Source organism: Hemitrygon akajei, chromosome 8, assembly GCF_048418815.1.
Source record: "Hemitrygon akajei chromosome 8, sHemAka1.3, whole genome shotgun sequence".
NCBI lineage: Eukaryota > Metazoa > Chordata > Chondrichthyes > Myliobatiformes > Dasyatidae > Hemitrygon > Hemitrygon akajei.
In genome coordinates, this window is record NC_133131.1 from 161,101,854 (window position 1) to 161,121,288 (window position 19,435).

At 42.0% G+C, this 19,435-nt stretch overlaps 1 protein-coding gene across 3 annotated transcripts in view; it reads left to right on the forward strand.

The window, feature by feature from the left end:
• Nucleotides 1–19,435, forward strand: part of xrcc2 (X-ray repair complementing defective repair in Chinese hamster cells 2) — a 151,712-nt gene that overhangs the window by 44,588 nt on the left and 87,689 nt on the right. For 2 of the 3 annotated variants that reach the window (XM_073054923.1, XM_073054924.1), the window contains exon 3: nucleotides 378–809. In XM_073054923.1, coding sequence (XP_072911024.1) covers nucleotides 378–809 — 432 coding nt within the window. Of the gene's footprint in view, nucleotides 1–377; nucleotides 2,152–19,435 lie in introns of those variants that run through there. The other variant, XM_073054922.1, reaches the window with a different exon arrangement.

Below are 19,435 nucleotides of genomic sequence, written 5' to 3' on the forward strand. Positions count from 1 at the left end.
TTAGTCTATTTGGTACGTTAAATCTGCTCCATCATTCCGTCATGGCTGAATTATTATCCCTCTCAATCCTATTCTCTTGCCCTCTCCCTGTAACTTTTGACACCCCCTACTAATTAAGAACCTATTAATCTCCACTTTAAATATACCCAATGTAAGTGATGGACTACTGTTATATAAAGACATCTGTCAAAGGTTGTATTGATTGTGGTATTTAAGAAAATGCATGGACACTTCAAAGTGTTTTGCTTTGTTTTTTCTTACTGCATTCTAGTAATTACTGGAGAATCTGTTAACCAGGTCAACTTTTGCTTGAGGAATTTTGAGAATAAATGATACTCCCTTTCTCTGATGCTAATTTCCCCTTCTGTGCATTGCAGGAAATACAGTCGAGTTCCATGGCCCAGAAGGAACAGGGAAGACAGAAATGCTTTATCATCTGGTGGCATCCTGCATCCTCCCAGAATCAACTGGTGGGCTGCAGGTTGAGTTGGTCTTCATTGACACAGAGTGTCATTTTGACATGCTTCGCCTGGTCACCATTTTGGAGCATCGCTTGGCTCAGAGCACGGAGGAATCGGTTAAACAGTGCCTAGGCCGCCTGTTTCTCGTCCACTGCAACAGCAGTACCCAGCTTCTGCTGCTCTTCCACTCTCTGGAAAGCATGGTTTGCAGCCATCCTGCTCTCTGCCTGCTGATTGTGGACAGTATGTCTGCCTTCTACTGGATTGACAGACAGAACGGTGGTGAGAGCATCAGCCAGCAGGAAGCCAACCTGGGCCGCTGCGTTGAGTGCCTGGAGAAGCTGTTGAGTGAGTACCAGCTAGTGTTAATTGCAACCACACAGGCCCTCATGCGCGGGCAGGGTCCTGAGGCATCCAGGACAGATGGATCTGCTGCAGCCTGGCAGCCAGCAGCCACAGAATTTAAACCCTATCTGTGTAAATCCTGGCAAAAGCTGGTCGGGCATAGGTTCATTTTCTCAAAAAACACCACAGCGGACAACAGGCAAGAGTTTGCTGCTGTTTCTCTTCAGCCAAGAAGCAACATCGTGAGCAGATGCTCCTTTATTATTACAGATGGTGGAGTACATTTTCTTTAACCCATCAGTATTACTTTCTTAAACAATAACCACTGGAGATCCTTGTGAGTGTACACGTGAGGAAGTGCCCTCTTTTGGCTTAGTAGTACACATAAAACGCTGGAGGAACTCAGCAGGTCAGGCAGCATCTATGGAAAAAAGCAAAAAGTCGATGTTTTGGGCCACTTCCCTTCATCAGGACTAGGCCCAAAATGTTGGCTTGTTATTCATTTCCGTAGATGCTGCCTGACCTGCTGAGTTCCTCCAGCATAATGTGTGTGTTACTCTGGATTTCCAGCATCCGCAGGATCTCTTGTATTTTCTCTTTTGGCCTGCTCTGGTTAACTGAAGTTATTGACTCCTGGTGGGCTAAATCAGATTAACCCTTTAACTGTGACTTAACCCTAAATCGGGTCAGGTGGAGGTTTAGTCACCTTCATGCACGGATGTTTTAAGGTTTCATTGCAAATTCTCCAGCTGACTTTGGCCTGATCTGCAGAAGAAGACGCCAAGCCAGGCACCTTATTCAAAGCTCCTTTTCTAGATATACAGTATATCCTCTTTGTATATCTAGGCAAGTCCAGGACATGTCCTTGACATAGATTCCAGGCACATGGGTTAAAGAGAAGTTCCAGAAATACTTGAATACTTTTTTATAAACAATTTGAATGTCTTAAATGAGATTTAAAGAATTCTGTGTGAATAATTAAACAGAAATTAGCTCCTACATTTATTTATTGTCTGTTCTCCAGGAAGTTTTGTAGTCAGAGCTTCATTCAATAAAAATATTCAGCTACAAGTGTGACCTATTCTTTTCCATTATTGGAACTGGGTTCTTCATTCCTGTTACATTTCTGATTGAAAGTAAGAAAAAAATGGTTTATCGGGTGCAAATTGAATTCAATGTACAATGCTACCAAATGTCTGCAGGATGTTATACTTCAATAGCCCATTCGAGCTATATTGCTATTTTAATGCCATGGAAGAGTGGGTCAGAGAAAGAAAAGAAAGATGGTAGAAATGACACCCCCTAATTTTTATTGTGCATCTAGGAATAAAAAGAGAATGCTTTATGTTGGAAGTGTATATTTTAACATTATTTTTATATTACACACATTATTTTGAATTTTAAGCTAATTAAAACTCTTTCTAGAAACATAGAGCTCTGGAGAAGGCCACTGCATCCTTTCTATTTGTGTTAACTTTGAAGGTCCCTTCTGATTCTCACATTCTTTCCCATCATTCCTGTCATATTTTAAAATTTGTTTTGGGTATACACGAACTCTTAGGGCTGTGGGGTTGAAAATGATAAATGATGGAATGTTTAAGTGATCTTCAGAGGTAGCATAAAATCATATTTATAAGCTGTCCATTAGTAAATCCAGTATGAAATTTAGGCAAACTTCTCCATCCAGAATGCTGTGCAAATACAAAGCACTACCATGAGGAGTAATTATTGGAGAAGCTGCAGGAGCAAGAAGGACAAAGGTGTACAATTTGGGAGATGAATCATGTGAATTATGTGCTGCTCTAAGTATTGCACAGGGATGTTGCTGCCAGTGTTGGGGTAATGTAAATGCATAGAGTATAAATTTGAGGCAAGAGCAAGGATGATAAGAAGTTGGATAGCCACAGAGAAGGATTGGCACCAGATGGCTACAAAAACAAAATCTGAAATAAAATCAGGAAATATGGAACTATTTGGATCTGGAAATATCTGTAAAAAGAAACAGTGACCCAAGAGTGTAGTGAAGAGCTAGAGCAGATTCATCTTTGTATGATGGCCAATGCTCTACCTTCAATAAAAGCACTCGCCTCAGTGCTGAACTGGCTGTGTGCTGTAGCCCGCAGCCATGGGGCCTCTGGACCAGCTGCAGCGCTGAACTGGCTCTGTGGCTCGGGGACTCTGCAGCTCATGTACTCTGTGCTATTTGTTTACTTTTTAATTGCACTATTTCTTCTTTCTTTTCACACATTGTCAGTCTTTCTTGTGGTTTTTTTGGTGTCGATTTTATTGTGTTTCTTTGTTTTATGGCTGCCTGAAAGAAGATGAATCTCAAGGGTATATTGGTATACGTACTGTTACGTACCCGTGACACATGACAGTGGAGCCCTTGTCCCGTGACTGGGGTTGAAGCTATACTGGACTTGAGGTAATGGTCTTGTGATGGTGGAGTGACATCATTTTCCCGCCAGTAGAGGTCATGTGACAGGTTTTTTTTACAGGGTATAAAAGGAGGACCCCTCCCTGTGAGGAGGGGCAGTTCGTGGCTGGATTTGCCATGTTGACTTCATGCCACTGCGTGATTTAATGTTATGACGCAGTTTAGTTGAAAGATTAAGTTTTATCTAATGCCTAAAGTTTATAAGGTCAATGCCAGCAGTTTCTTTACAATACTGCTAGTTGAGAATCAGTGGAGAGTGAAGATCAGAGTTCGGGAGTTAAAGATCGAGGAGAATCGATTTCGATGGTGAAACAGGTTCGACCTTGTTTGATCCTTATTCAGAAGGAATTCATTGACTGTTCTCGTGTTAATCCCTGTGAAATATCAGAAAGGATTGAGAATAGTGTTGTGAAGGAAAGGTCAGTGCCTTTAAGCCGTTTTGTTTCGTTACGTAAATTCTTCATGGGAAAAAGTTCGATTTGGGAACCGAAGCAACACGACGTGAAAAAGAATTTAAATCGTCTTAAAAAGTCTCTCCCTTAAATGGACTGTGAGCATTTTGAACTTTTGGCAATACTACTTTGAAGAACTGTTTTTGCAACATCGCTTTAAGAACTGTTTAAGCTTCAATGCTTTAAGAACTGTTCAAGCTGCCGCACGGCAGCTGATTTCCAGTTACGTTAGTGATTTGTTTACTTTTGGGGGGTTTGTTTTCAGTGTTTAATAAACATGTTATTTGTTATAAAATCCCCTGCCTAACTCATATATTTATTGTTGCTTGAATCCGTAACAGTACTTTGATAATAAATGTACTTTAAACTTTGAAGCTATCACATTAATGAACTTAGAGTTTTACATAATATAATAGCAGCAGGATTTTGCATTGGCTGCGAATATCCTGAGGTTATTTAACAAATTTTTCTTTTGCATTTGTTTGGGAGGAAAATTAAATTGGACTTGATTTATTATTGTCACGTGCACTGAAGTATGGTGAATAAAATATTTTCTGCAAGGCATCCAAACAGATTATTTCAAAACATAAGTAGATTGAGGTAGTACAAGGTAAAACAATAACAGAATGCAAAATATAGTGTTCCAATCACAGAGGAAGTGCAGTGCTGGTGGACAATAATTTGCAAGGGCAATGATGAGGTAGATTTTGAGGTCAAAATTCAGCTTTGATTTCCATGGGGTCCATTCAGTAGTTTTATAAGACATTATAAGGCATTATAAGACTAGATGAGCCATGCTGCGGCATTACAAAGTGCAGCATCTGAGCTGCAGACGGAGATGGAGTTTGTATCACTGCCGAAGATGGAGTGAACAATTTGGAGAGGAGTTAATACGGAAGAGTTTTGAGGCACGTCCAGCTAACCCGGGTGTGAGGTTCAATTGCTCTGAGTGCTAAGCCGACTTGGTGAAATCAAGAACTGCTTCGGGCTGGGCATGACGTCGCACCTTGATCCGGGTCCTGAAGTGTGGCACTATCTGGTGCCTGGACAATTTAATTGATGACCCAGGCCCAGATAGACTGCAAGTGCGAGTGTTGGGTGCAGAGGCGAGGTTCGGGCTGATTTCACTCACTCTCCAGTTAATGTTTATTCCTTTCTCCGTAGTGCTAAGGCTGTGAATTAATCCAGCTGCTGTGTGTTTCTGCCCCGCTGGGGTGATGAACTGGCAAATGAGGCTTGGGCCTCCCCCAGCTGCTCGAGGAGCGGATCTGGGACTCGGTCTGGTTCGGGATGCTGCTGACTTGCTTCTATTGTTTGCATGATGTGTGTTGTTTTTCTCTCTCTTTCTCTATGCAGTAGCTTTGGTCTTTTTAAAAATTGGGTTATTTGGGTTTCCTGCTTTGTGGCCTTCTCTAAGCAGGTAATGTGTACATTCTTTCATAATAAATTGCCTAGAATTAGAAGGTAATGGAGGGGAAGGAGTACAGGTTAGCAGGTGATGTGAAGCCAGTAGAGGGGATAGGTAGGTGGGTGGGGGACCTCCATCAGTCCTAATGGAAGGTCTCAGCCCAAAACATCAACTCTTCATTTCCTCCATAAGTGCTGTCTGACTTGCTGAGATCCTCCAGCATTTTGTGTGTGTTGATCCAGATTTTCAGCAACTGCAGCCTCTTGTGTCTCCTTTCTAATGAGAGCGCCAGATTCAATTATGTGTGTCCAGTATGTTCTGGTCTATATCATCACTATGTCGTCTGACAGTTTTCAAAGATGCAAAGTTATTCTTGTCCTTTGATGGGTGGCTGATTCTTCTCAATGCCTTATTCATAGTCATACAGCACAGAAATGGTCCCTTTGCCCCAACCTGGGTACCACAGACCCCTTGCTTAATGGTGTTGGTCTATGGCATAAAAAAGGTTGGGAACCCCAGCTCTAAAACACTCCTGTCCAGGTAGCTTTTAAATGTTATTAATGTACCTGCCTCAACCACCTTGTGTGGCAACTCATTGTACGTATACAAACCCCACACTCATCATTGGAGGTCTGGAATGTAGCTGGTTTCCTGACAGTGAAGCACCATCCCTACCACGCGTGCTGTGTTGCTCAATAGTAAATTTAATGAGATCATTATGTTTTATGGGGGTTAGGTTCAGAGATACGAGACTACAGATGCTGGAATCTGGAGCAACACAAAGCGCTGAAGAAACTTTGCGGGTCAGCATCTACGGAGGGAAATGGACAGTCGACATTTTGAGTCAAGACCCTTCATCTACACCAAGAAGGTCTCAACCCAAAAAGTCAACTGTCCATTTCCCTCTATAGATGTTGCCTAACCTGCTGAGTTCCCCCAGTATTCAGTGTATGGCTTAAGTTCAGAGACATATGCTGATTGGGCTGAGGAGTCTGTTTTAGCTTCAGTGCACGCATGTTGTTAGCAAGATATATTAAAATTTGCATTGTTTTGGATTATGGAATTGAAACATTCACTTTTCCTTTAACTGCTACGTACAGGCTCATGTATTTTGCGCAAAGAGCACAGAACACAATGAAGTGGTTGAGCCCTTGGGAATTGGCACGTGACACCAGAGAAACTCGGACAATATTGCACTTCTTAATATAATCTCATTGAAGTTGTCAACTGCCAGATCTGCTGTTATGTAGGCTTTTTCTCAGTTGTTTTTGCACCACACAAATGCATGAACATAGATATCTCTAAGTTAGTAGTTCTAACTCTGCATTAGAATCAGGTCACGTCCATTTGTTTTGCCCTCAGGCAAATGTTGGGAGAACCCTTTGATGTCATGTACGCAATGAATTGCAGATTTCCATTTTATCTTCTGGCACATTGTCAGTATTCTCCTAACTGGAGCTGGACTGCAGTAACTTTTCAGATTGGGAATAGCAACTGCATTGGGTATCCTGTGATATTTAAACTAGTGTGGCTATTAACTAACTGATCCTTAAATGGAAAAGAATGGTGGAATAATTATAAGTAGTGATAGCTAGGTGTATGTCATTATCACTATAGGTGTCAAATGATGTGGGTAATCATGGTCCCATGACCATGATTATTCTTGGCAAATTTTTGTACAGAAATGATTTGCCATCGCTTTCTTCGGAGTGGTGTCTTTACAAGACTGGTGACACCAGCCATCATCAATACTCTTCAGAGATTCTCTGCTTGGTGTCAGTTGTTGCATTATCAGGACTTGTGATATGCACCAGTTGCTCGTACAACCATCCACCACCTGCTCCCATGACTTCATGTTACGCTAAGCAGATGGTACACCTTGCCCAAGGATGACCCTGCAGGCTAGTGGAAGGAGTTCATTACACCTCCCTTGGTAGAAACCTATCTCTGCCCTGCCCCCTGATATGTGTAGTTTATAAACGTACAAGGGCAATGGTCACTATGCATGGGAACACCATTTTCTTCAGGTCACACACAATCCTGTCTTGAAGTGTATGGATATTCATATATTATAATAGAGTCATGGAGTAATAAAGCACAATACAGGCCTTTCAGCCCAACCAGTTTCTCCATCAGGCTAGACACAATTCCCTCTATTCAGCCCTTATTCCTCTCAGCTCAGTATTTCCAAATGATTTTTAAATGTTACTTTTCAATCTGCTTAAACCACCACATCTGGCAGCTCACCCCATGTACTTCTCACCCCTTGCATGAAAAAAATTGCCCCTCAGATTCATTTTAAATCTTTCCCCTCTCACCCTAAACCAATGTCTCCTTGCTTTGGACTCTTATTTTGGGGGGAAAAAACTATTAACATCTACTTTATCTAGGCCTCTCCTAATTTTACACACTTCTATAAGGTCTCCCCTCATTCTCCTAGGTTCCAAGGAATAATTGCTAGCCTGGCCAACTTCTCTCTTTTATTCAGGCCCTCTTGCATCTGACTTGTGGCAGTTGATCAAAGTTGAGGATCAGCGTGTTCTGGTAGAGGGTAAGGAAGAGGATGGCAAAGTAAGGGAATCCTGGATGACTGAAAAAGTCCTAAATTTAGTCAGGAAGGAAAAAGAAGCACATGTAAGGTTTAGGAAGCTAAAATCAGACTGTGCCCTTGTGGAATATAAATATAGCAGGATAGTGCTGAAGCAGGCAATTAGGAAGGCAAAAGGGGACCAAGAAATATCATCAAGCAGGATCAAGAATCCCAATTCATTTCATACTGATATTAAGAAAAAGAGGGTAACTAAGTTTAAGTCCTCCCAATGATAAAGGAGGGAATTTGAGGGAATCAGAGCAAGTAGCTGAGGCACTGAATGAGTACTTTGTGTCAGCATTAACATAGAAGGATTTGGAGGATAGTGAAAACAGTGGGACATGTTAATGTGCTGGGACATTGTGAAATTAAGGAGGCGGTGCTATGCCTTCAGAAAAGCACTAAGGTGGGTCCATCCCTAGGGCCTGACAGCATGTATCCCAAAATATTGAAAGAAGCAAGTGAGGAGATTACTGTTGTGTTAACGATCTTTGTGTCCTCAGTAGCAAATGTGTTTTTGTTCAAAAAGGGAACTATCAATAATCCAGGTATATCATAAGCCAGTGGTCCTCGCATTAATGGCAGAGAAGCTACTGGGGAGGGTACTGAGGGAAAGGATTTGTGCTCACGGCAAGTTTAAGGTCAGTTATGGCTTTTTGTGAGCCTAGTCATGCTTTACCAACATGATTGCAGAGTGTGGTGGGTGCCTGGAATGAGTTACCAGGGGTTGTAATGGAAGCAGGCAGTTGCTGGAATGTAGAAGGCTTTTAGATAGATGTGAATTTGAAGGAAAATGGATGATGTACAAGAAGTACAAGTTTAGTATAAATTGGCATCCAGATTGGCATAGCATCAGATTCAGATTCAGTTTATTGTCATTTAGAAACCACAAATGCAATGCAGTTAAAAAATGAGACAACGTTCCCCCAGAATGATATCACAAAAGCATATGACAAAACAGACTACACCAGAAAATCCACGTAACGTTTGGCAATCCCCAATCCAGAGTCCGGAGAGGCTGCTGCATATTAATATCGCACTACCGTCTAGCGCGTTCCCCGGAAAGGAGCTCCAAATCCACCAGACAAAAACAAGACCAAAAACTAAAGCTACAAGACCTGCACAAAACCACATAATTACAACATATAGTTACAACAGTGCAAACAATAACATAATTGATAAAAAAACAGACTATGGGCACAGTAAAAATAGTCCAAGATGTTAAAGGACTGTAAGTTCAAAAGAAATCACCACAGTTTCCACAAGTCACCAGGGTCCCGATAGACTCGCCATCCCACGCCGGCGGCAGAAGGGAATACCCCCACTATGGACTTCAAGGCGCCGCCCAACTCAGCCTCGCAGACGCAGCACACAATGGAAGCTCCGTCGAAACCAGTCTCGCAGATGCAGCACACACCGAAAGCGACCTGAGTCTGTCAAAAGGACTCTGAGTCCGTCGAACCTCCGAGCCGACGACCATCCCCTCCGGCACAGCTTCTCCGAGCTCCATCCTCTGCTGAGTGTATTAAGATGGCCCCACCATCGGCAAAGCAACCACAAGGACTGGGGGCCTGTTCTTCCCAGCAGAATCCCGGACCTCACAGCAGCAGCAGCAACGAAGAAGGTCTTCCTGGAATTTCCCGATGTTTCTCTGTGCTGCCACGTCTGTTTTCAATCGATTATGATTGCGCACGGCACCCCACTTCAGAAATAACAATCAGTTCCGGAGTGGCCACTGCAAGCTGCGTCGCGCCGTCATCTTGGATCATGGTCTGAATGGTCTATCCGGTGCTGTGCTCGTCTATGTTCATAAACCATTTTTGCACTTTTTCCAGAGTAACCAAGTCTTTCCTATAACAGGGTGACCAAAACTACACAGTACTCCAAATACGATCTCATATTTGATCTCAAAATTTGATCATTTATGATCTCAAAAATGATTTATACAAGTGCAGTATAATGACCCAGCTGCTGTCCTGACTAATGAAAGCTAGCATGCGAAACACCTTTTTCACCACTCTGTCAACCTGTGATGCTGCTTTCAACGAACTAGGCCCCTGTACCCCTCGGTCCCTCTGTTCCATTACACTTCCCTAGTGCCCTACCGTTCAAACTATAAGTAATCTGGGACTACAGTGCCTCTGCTTCTACAGCACTAGAAGATTACCTCAACAGATTTCATGGTACAGACCCCCTACACAAGGTCATTCAGGCTGAAGACATCTTGCAAATTAATGATTTTTTTTAAGAAAGATATTGGCACAAATTACATAAGTATCCATTTTAAGATACATGTTTCACAATGTAGTTATATGCATTGTAATTAATATGATATGGATAACAGGAACAGGCCATTCAGCCCACACTGTTATGCTGAACCAGCTAAAAAGCATATTTTTAAAAAACCTAAACACTAATCCTCCTACCTACACAATGTCCCTATCCCTCCATCTTCCTTTAATCCATGTGCCCATCCAAATATCTCTTAAGAGCTTCTAATGTATTTGCCTCTACCACCATACCAGGCAGCGCATTCCAGGCATCCACGATTCTCTGAGTAAAAAAAACTCACATCCCCCTTAAAACTATCCCATCTCACCTTCAATGCATGTCATCTGCTATCAGACATTTCAACCCTAGGAAACAGACACTCTCTGGCCACTCTATCTATGCCTCTCCCAATTGTCTAAAATTCTATAAGATGTTCCCTCAGCCTCTGGTGCTCTTGATAAACAAACCCAAGTTAATTCAGTTTCTCCTGATACTACCTGTCCTCTAAATCAGGCAGCAACCTGGTAAACCTTCTCTGCACCCTCTCCAAAGCCTCAACATCCTTCCTATAGTGGGGCAACCTGGACTGTACGCAATACTCCCGATGTGGCCTAAACAGAATTTTATAAAGTTGCAACATATCCTCCTGACTTTTGAACTCAGTGCATCAACTAATAAAAGCAAGCATTCCATACACCACCTTAGTGATCTGTGTAGTCACTTTCAAAGAGCTATGAACTTGGATCCGGAGATCTCTCTGCTCAGCAAATTAGATTTATATAATATAATTTTAGTGATAAAACAAACAGAATTGACAGTTAGAAACATAGAAAACCTACAGCACAATACAGACCCTTCGGCCCACAAAGCTGTGCTGAACATGTCTTTACCTTAGAAATTAGGGTAAATTTCTTAGGGTTACCCATAGCCCTCTATTTTTCTAAGCTCCATGTACCTGTCCAGGAGCCTCTTAAAAGAACCTACTGTATCCACCTCCACCACCGCCACCGGCAGCCCATTCCACACACTCACCACTCTCTGCATTAAAAAAAACTTACTCCTGAGATCTCCTCTGTACCTACTTCCAAGCACCTAAAAACTCTCCTGCTAGCCATTTCAGCCCTGGGAAAAAGCCTCTGACTATCCACACAATCAATGCCTCTAATCATATTATACATCTCTATCAGGTCACCTCTCATCCTCTGTTGCTCCAAGGAGAAAAGGCTGAGTTCACTCAATCTATTCTCATAAGGCATGCTCCCCAATCCAGGCAACATTCTGGTAAATCTCCTCTGCATGCTTTCTATGGCTTCCACATCCTTCCTGTAGTGAGGTGACCGGAACTGAGCACAGTACTCCAAGTGGGGTCTGACCAGGGTCCTATATAGCTGCAGCATTACCTCTCAGCTCCTAAACTCAATCCCACGATTGATGAAGGCCAATGCCTTCTTAACCACAGAGTCAACCTGCACAGCAGCTTTGAGTGTCCTATGCACTCGGACCCCAAGATCCATCTGATCCTCCACACTGCTAAGAGTCTTACCATTAATACTATATTCTGCCATCATATTTGACCTACCAAAATGAACAACCTCATACATACATGGGTTGAACTCCATCTGCCACTTCTCAGCCTAGTTTTGCATCCTTTCAATAGATAGATAGATAGATAGATACTTTATTCATCCCCATGGGGAAATTCAACATTTTTTCCAATGTCCCATACACTTATTGTAGCAAAACTAATTACATACAATACTTAACTCAGTAAAAATATGATATGCATCTAAAATCACCCTCTCAAAAAGCATTAATAATAGCTTTTAAAAAGTTCTTAAGTAGTTTACTTAAATACATTGAGTCCTAACCCCGGCACTTTAACATATCTTACTCCTGGCGGTTGAATTGTAAAGCCGAATGGCATTGGGGAGTATTGATCTCTTCATCCTATCTGAGGAGCATTGCATCAATAGCAACCTGTCGCTGAAACTGCTTCTCTGTCTCTGGATGGTGCTATGTAGAGGATGTTCAGGGTTTTCCATAATTGACCGTAGCCTACTCAGCGCCCTTCGCCCTGCTACCGATGTCATACTCTCCAGTACTTTGCCCACGACAGAGCCCACCTTCCTTATCAGCTTATTAAGACGTGAGGCGTCCCTCTTCTTAATGCTGCCTCCCCAACACGCCACCACAAAGAAGAGGGCGCTCTCCACAACTGACCTATAGAACATCTTCAGCATCTCACTACAAACATTGAATGACGCCAACCTTCTAAGGAAGTACAGTCGACTCTGTGCCTTCCTGCACAAGGCATCTGTGTTGGCAGTCCAGTCTAGCTTCTCGTTTAACTGTACTCCCAGATACTTGTAGGTCTTAACCTGCTCCACACATTCTCCATTAATGATCACTGGCTCCATATGAGGCCTAGATCTCCTGCTGTAACCTCTGACAGCCCTCCACACTATCCACAACACCCCAGAGTTATAACACAATGGTACAGTATACAGGGTCTTCGCCCCCTCCTGTTTAACCTCCACAATCAATCTAACCCTTCCCTTTCACATGGCCTTCTAAATTGCATTCATCCATGTGCCGAAGAGTCTCTTAAATGTCCCTAATGTATCTTCCTTTACCTTCACCTCTGACAGCACATTCCATGCACCTACCACTCCTGTATTAAAAAAAAGTCTGATATCCCCCCCTATACTTTCTTCCAGACACCTTCAAATTATGCCTCTTTGTATTAGATAGATAGATAGATAGATACTTTATTCATCCCCATGGGGAAATTCAACATTTTTTCCAATGTCCCATACACTTGTTGTAGCAAAAACTCATTACATACAATACTTAACTCAGTAATAATATGATATGCATCTAAATCACTAACTCAAAAAGCATTAATAATAGCTTTAAAAAAGTTCTTAAGTCCTGGCAGTTGAATTGTAAAGCCTAATGGCATTGGGGAGTATTGACCTCTTCATCCTGTCTGAGGAGCATTGCATCGACAGTAACCTGTCGCTGAAACTGCTTCTCTGTCTCTGGATGGTGCTATGTAGAGGATGTTCAGGGTTTTCCATAATTGACCGTAGCCTACTCAGCGCCCTTCGCTCAGCTACCGATGTTAAACTCTCCAGTACTTTGCCCACGACAGAGCCCGCCTTCCTTATCAGCTTATTTTTATTATTATTATTATTATTTATTATTTATTATTTATTTATTAGCCAATTTTTCATGGGAAAAGTCTTTGGCCTTCCATTATAACTATAGCTCTTTATGGTATTTTTATTTGGTAGTTATTTTATTCATTCTTGGGTTTTGGTCAATGCCAGTAATTAGTCCAGCGCCAAACTACTGATGGACTGAGCAGCTTCCTTGGTGACTCCAGGGCGCAATGAAGAAGCGATCACACAGCTAATGCAGCACAAAAGGCAGGAGGAACTCAACATGTCAGTTACAGAGTTTGGAATCGCAAATTAACCCAAATTTCGCTTCCTAATGTGAACTGAATAATATTTTAACCACATCCCATTAGTTGCATGGTACAATACTGGGAGTACTCGCTACATTTCCCACTGCCTCAGTAAAGTAGCCACATAATCAAAGATTAACGGTGTTTTCACCTTTCTTATCCCTCCCATTGGGCAGAAGTTAGAAAAGCCTGAATGCAAATAACACCAGGCTCAAGGATACAGTTATAAGGCTATTGTACAGTCCCATTGTACAATAGATGGAATCCTAACCTCACAATCTACCTGGCTTTGGCCTTCCACCTTTTTGTCTGTCTGCACTGCACTTTCTCTGTAACTGTAACACCCTATCACCAGAAATCAAAGCTAACATAAAAGCCAAAGAGGGCATATAATAGAGCAAAAGCTAGTGGAAATTTAGAGGATTGAGAACCTTTTAAAAACCAACAGGAGGTCACTAAAAAGTCATTAAGAAGGTAAAGACAGAATACGAAAGTAAGCTAGCCAGTAACATTAAGGAGGATACCAAAAGTTTCTTCAGATACATAAAGTGTAAAGCGAGATAAGAATGAATATCAGACTGCTGGAAAATGATCCTGGAGAGGTAGCAATGGAGGACATGCTGAATTAGTATTTTGCATCAGTCTTCACTGTGGAAGACACTAGCAGTATGGTGGAAGTTCCAGGTGTCAGGGGTCATGAGGTGTGTGAAGTTACCATAACTAGAGAGAAGGTTCTTGGGAAACTGAAAGGTCTGAAGGTAGATAAGTCACCTGGACCAGATAGTGTACATCCCAGAGTTCTGAACCAGGTGGTTGAAGAGATTGTGGAGACATTAATAATGATCTTTAAGAATCACTACTCTGGAATGTTTCTGGAAAATTGCAAATGTCACTCTACTCTTCAAGAAGGGAGAGAGGCAGAAGAAAGGAAACTATAGACTGACCTCAGTGGTTAGGAAGATGTTGGAGTCGATTATTAAGGATTAGGCCTCAGGGTACTTGAAGGTACATGATAAAATAGGTCATAGTCAACATGGCTTCCTCAAGGGAAAACCTTATCTGACAAATCTGTTGGAATTCTTTGAAGAAATAACAAGCAGATTAGCCAAAGGAAAATCGGTTGATGTTGTGTACTTGGATTTTCAGAAGGCCTTTGGCAAGGTACTACACATGAGACTGCTAACAAGCTATGAGCCCATGATATTACAGGAAAGATTCTAACAAGGATAAAGCAGTGGCTGATTGGCAGGAGGCAAAGAGTGGGAATAAAGGGAGCCTTTTCTTGTTGGCTGCTGGTGACTAGTGGTGTTCCACAAGAGTCTGTGTTGGGACCAATTCTTTTTACAGTATATGTCAATGATTTGGATGTCTGAATTGATGGCTTTGTTGCAAAGTTTGCAGACGATATAAAGATAGATGGAGGGACAGGTAGTTTTGAGGGAATAGAGATGCTACAGAAGGACTTAAGCAGATTAGCAGAATGGGCAAAGAAATGGCAGATGGAATATAGTGTCAGGAAGTGTATGGTCATGTACTTTGGTAGAAGAAATGAAAGGGTTGACAATTTTCTAAATGGAAAGAAAATACAAAAAACTGAGGTGCAAAGGGACTTGGGAGTCCTTGTGCAGGATTTCCTAAAGGTTAACTTGCAGGTTGAGTCTGTGGTGAGGAAGGCAAATGCAATGTTATCACTCATTTCCAGAGAACTAGAATATAAAAGCAAGGATGTAGTGTTGAGACTTTATAAAGCACTGGTGAGGCCTCATTTTAAGTATTGTTCGCAGTTTCAGCCCATTATTTTACAAAGGCTATGCTGAAACTGGGAAGGGTTTAAAGGAGGTTCACAAAAATGATTCCAGGGTCGAATGGTTTGTCATATGAAGAGCATTTGATGGTTCTGGGCCTGTATTCATTGGAATCCAGAAGAATGAGGGGTGACCACATTGAAACTTGTCGAATGGTGAAAAGCCTTGTTAAGTGGATGTGGAGAAGATGTTCCCTGTGATGGGAGTCTAAGACCTGCGGACACAGCCTCAGAATAGAGGGGTGTGCTTTTAGAATGGAGATGAAGAGTAACTTCTTTGGCCAGAGAGTGGTGAATCTGTGGAATTCTTTGACACAGGCAGCCATGGAGGTCATGTCTTAAGGCAGAGGTTGATAGATTCTTGATTGGTCAGGGCATGAAGGGATATAGGGAGAAAGCAGGAGATTGAGAGGATGAATGGCATGCAAAACAACATTTTTCACTATACCTTAGTACCTGTGACAATAATAAACCAGTTTACCAACTTTACAGTCTAATTCATATTGAAATTCACATTGATCCCCAGTAGAGTTGAGTAGAATATCAAGCTCCCTGAGTAATTCAATGCTTTTTATGCACACTTTGATAGGGAAATAACACAACATAGCCGAATCCCCACAGTGTCCGTCAACCCTGTGATCTCTGTCTCAGAGACCATATCCAAACATCCTTCATGAGGGTACAACCCCACTAAGTGACAGGACCCAGCGGTGTATATGGGTACTAAAAACATGTGCCTTCCAACAGGACATTTTGATTGGTGCGGTCTGAGGTTCCCATCTGCTTCAAAAGGACAGCAATATTTCCATGTCCAGGATGAGCAGGGTGATCTACCTTAATGACTCATACTCGGTAGTACTCACACCTACTATACTGAAGTGCTTCAACAGGTAGGTTATGGTTAGAATTAGTTCCTGCCTGAGCAAAGACTGGACTTGCTGCAATTTGCCTACTGCCACAACAGCTCCACAGCAGGAGCAATCCCACTGGCTCTCTTCTCTACTTTCAAGCATCTAGAAAACTACAAAGTCAGGCTACTAGTTATTGATTACAGCTCAGCATTCAACATCTATCATTCCCTTAGTACTAATAAGCAAGTTTCAAAACCTGAGCCTCTGTACCTCCTCTGCAACTGAATTCTCGATTTTTTCATCAGGAGACCACCATCAATATGGATTGGTAACAACATCTCCTCTCCACTGACAACACTCTCAACATTGGCGCACCTCAAGGATGCATACTCAGCCCACCCATGACTGTACGGTTAAGCACAGCTCAAACACCATCTATAAATTTACCACCACTATTGCTAGTAGATTTTCCGATGGGGAAGAGGAGGCTTACAGGAATGAGATAGATCAGAAGGTTGAGTGAAGTCACAGAAACAACCAGGCACTCAACGCTAGCAAGTCCAAGAAACTGACTGTGGACTTCAAGAAGGGAAAGTCGAGAGAACACACACCAATCTTCATTGAGGGATCGGCAGTGGAAAGGGTGAACAGCTTCAATTTGCTGGGAGTCAGCAACAGAGAGGATCTATCCCGGACCCAACACATTCATGCAATCATGAACAAGGCACACCAGCATTTCCTTTTTTTAGAAGTTTGAGGAAACTTGTTATGTCACCAAAGACTTACAAATTTTTAAAGATATACAATGGAGAGCATGTGGACTGGTCACTATACAGCTAGGTATGGGGCCTCCATTGCAGAGAGGTGTCGACTCTGCCAGCTCCATCACAGGTACAATGCCCCCCACCTTTGAGGACACATTCAAGAGCCAGTGCTCATCACCAACCAGATTATTACCATCAGGGAGGAGGTACAGGAACTTGAAGACCCATGTTCAGTAATTCAAAAACAGCTCCTTCCTGTCAGCCATCAGATTTCTGAACAGCCCATGAACCCATCAACATTCTGATTTTTACTTTTCTTGATCTTTTCCATTATTTTTCTAAATACTTCTTTACTTTTGTAATTGATATATAAATATATATATATATATAAATAAATCTCTAAATTACAACATTACACTGTGCAGCTGGTACACAACAAGTTTCATCTCATACAGTATGTCAGTGATAATAAATCTGATTGTGATTATTCCTGATTTCTGGGCCAGTCACTTCACCACGAAGCCATTGTGCCTCTGACTTTTTTTTCCCTGCAACCTGCTGATAATGGGAACCTTGCCCACAAACTGAAGCCAAACGAGGAACCATTCTGTGGAACCGTGCCCATTGAGAACAGCGTTGAGGCTGCCCAAACTCACTTCACGTAGGGTCCTTAACTCGGGCAGACAGAGGACGTCCTTGTCCCATCAGGAAAGAGGCTCCTTTAAACTGGAATCACAAAGCACTTTGTCCACAAGGACATGCAGCTGCAAAAACGGCTTCATCTTCAGATAAAGAGAGGCTGTTTGGAAAAACCTGAGAGTGCTTTCAGGAGAGGAAGAGATGACACAAAGAGGAAGGGAAGTTTCTGCAAAAAAAAATTAATGATTTTAAGCTGAGAAAATGCAACTGGCAGACTGTCCCTCGGCTTCAACAGAAAAGTCAGGAATTAAAAGGAAAGTATAGAACTAAAAGTCATTGAAGTGAGTAAAATAAGGCCTTTATGTGTAGAATTTAGAAGGAAAAGTGTGTTGGACTTTTTAGTTAAGCAAATGAGTATAAATATTTGTGAAAGAATTAATGCAACTTGTCTAAATGTATCACTGGAGTTCCAGCTTCTGAAAGTGGATACTGAGATACAGGAAAGGAAATGGTCATAATATTACTGTGTTAATCATGTTTGGCTGAGTCAATACCACAGATTTTGTTAGTTATCCCAAATGCCCATTTTTTTAAAAGGAACTTGTGTATAATACAAGCTAAATGTTAGAAGAAACACTAAAATAAAGCTAAATATTGAACATTCAGAAAATAGTGTTTTGTTCCAGAGAAATAACATTATATTAACTGCGCCATTAGTAATGGACACTCAGTGGCCACTTTATTAGATACACCTGTATACCTGCTCGTTCATACAAATATCTAATCAGCTAATCATGAGGCAGCAACTCAATGCATGAAAAACACACAGACATGGTCAAGAGGTTCAGTTGTTGTTCAAACCAAAGATCAGAATGGGGAAGAACTACAATCTAAGTGACTTTGAACATGGAATGAGCAATGGTGCCAGACGGGATAGCTTGAGTATCTCAGAAACTGATCTCCTGGGATTGTCACACACAACAGTCTCTAGAGTTTACAGAGAATGGTGTGGAAAAACAAAAAAAATCCGGTGAGACACAATGTGAAACAAGCCCTTTTGACCCCTTCACCCCTGCCACCCAGCAACCCACTGATTTAATCCGAGCCTAATCACAGGACAATTTACAATGACCAATTAACCTACTAACCACTACGTCTTTGGACTGTGGGAGGAAACCCATGCAGTCACATGGAGAACGTGCAAACTCCTCACAGGAACTCCCTGGGCAAAAACACCTTGTTAATGAGAAAGGTCAGAGGAGAATGTCCAGACAGGTGCAGGATGAGAGGAAGGCCACAGTAACTCAAATAACCACACGTTACGATGGTGGCATGTAGAAGAGCATCTCTGGACACACAACATATCAAACCTTGAAGTGGATGGGCTACAGCAGCAGAAGACTGGTCCCACCCCTGTACCTAACAAAGTGACCAGTGCATGTGTACATTGGGCAATAAACTCATGAGATTCAGAGGAATGCCACAGAAAGCAACCCGTAGCATCGACTGATTGATTGGCACTGGGTGTAGAGAACCGGTGAAGAATCGGCTTCCATCACTGGTTCCGGAGAACGAGCATTTTGTTCTCGGGTTTATTGCGGTATAACTCAGGACAGGTCATCCCGTTCTCCTAAACATTTGGCAGGATTGTCCAAACTCCACTGAGGTAACTGAATTAACACAGCTTCCCACAAGCTTCTGTAGAAAGAACCAGAGAGAGATTTTTTTTGTTTATTATTATTACCAAGATACAGAGAAAAATATAGTTTTGCATTCCATCCATGCAGATCTTAAAATCCAAGTTGATCATAGGGCATAAATCAGTACAGCATAGTACAGGCCATTCAGCCCATGACATTGTATTAACCCTTTAACCTACTCCATGATCAGTCTAACCCTTCCTTCCCATTTCGCCCTCCATTTTCTATCATCCATATGCCT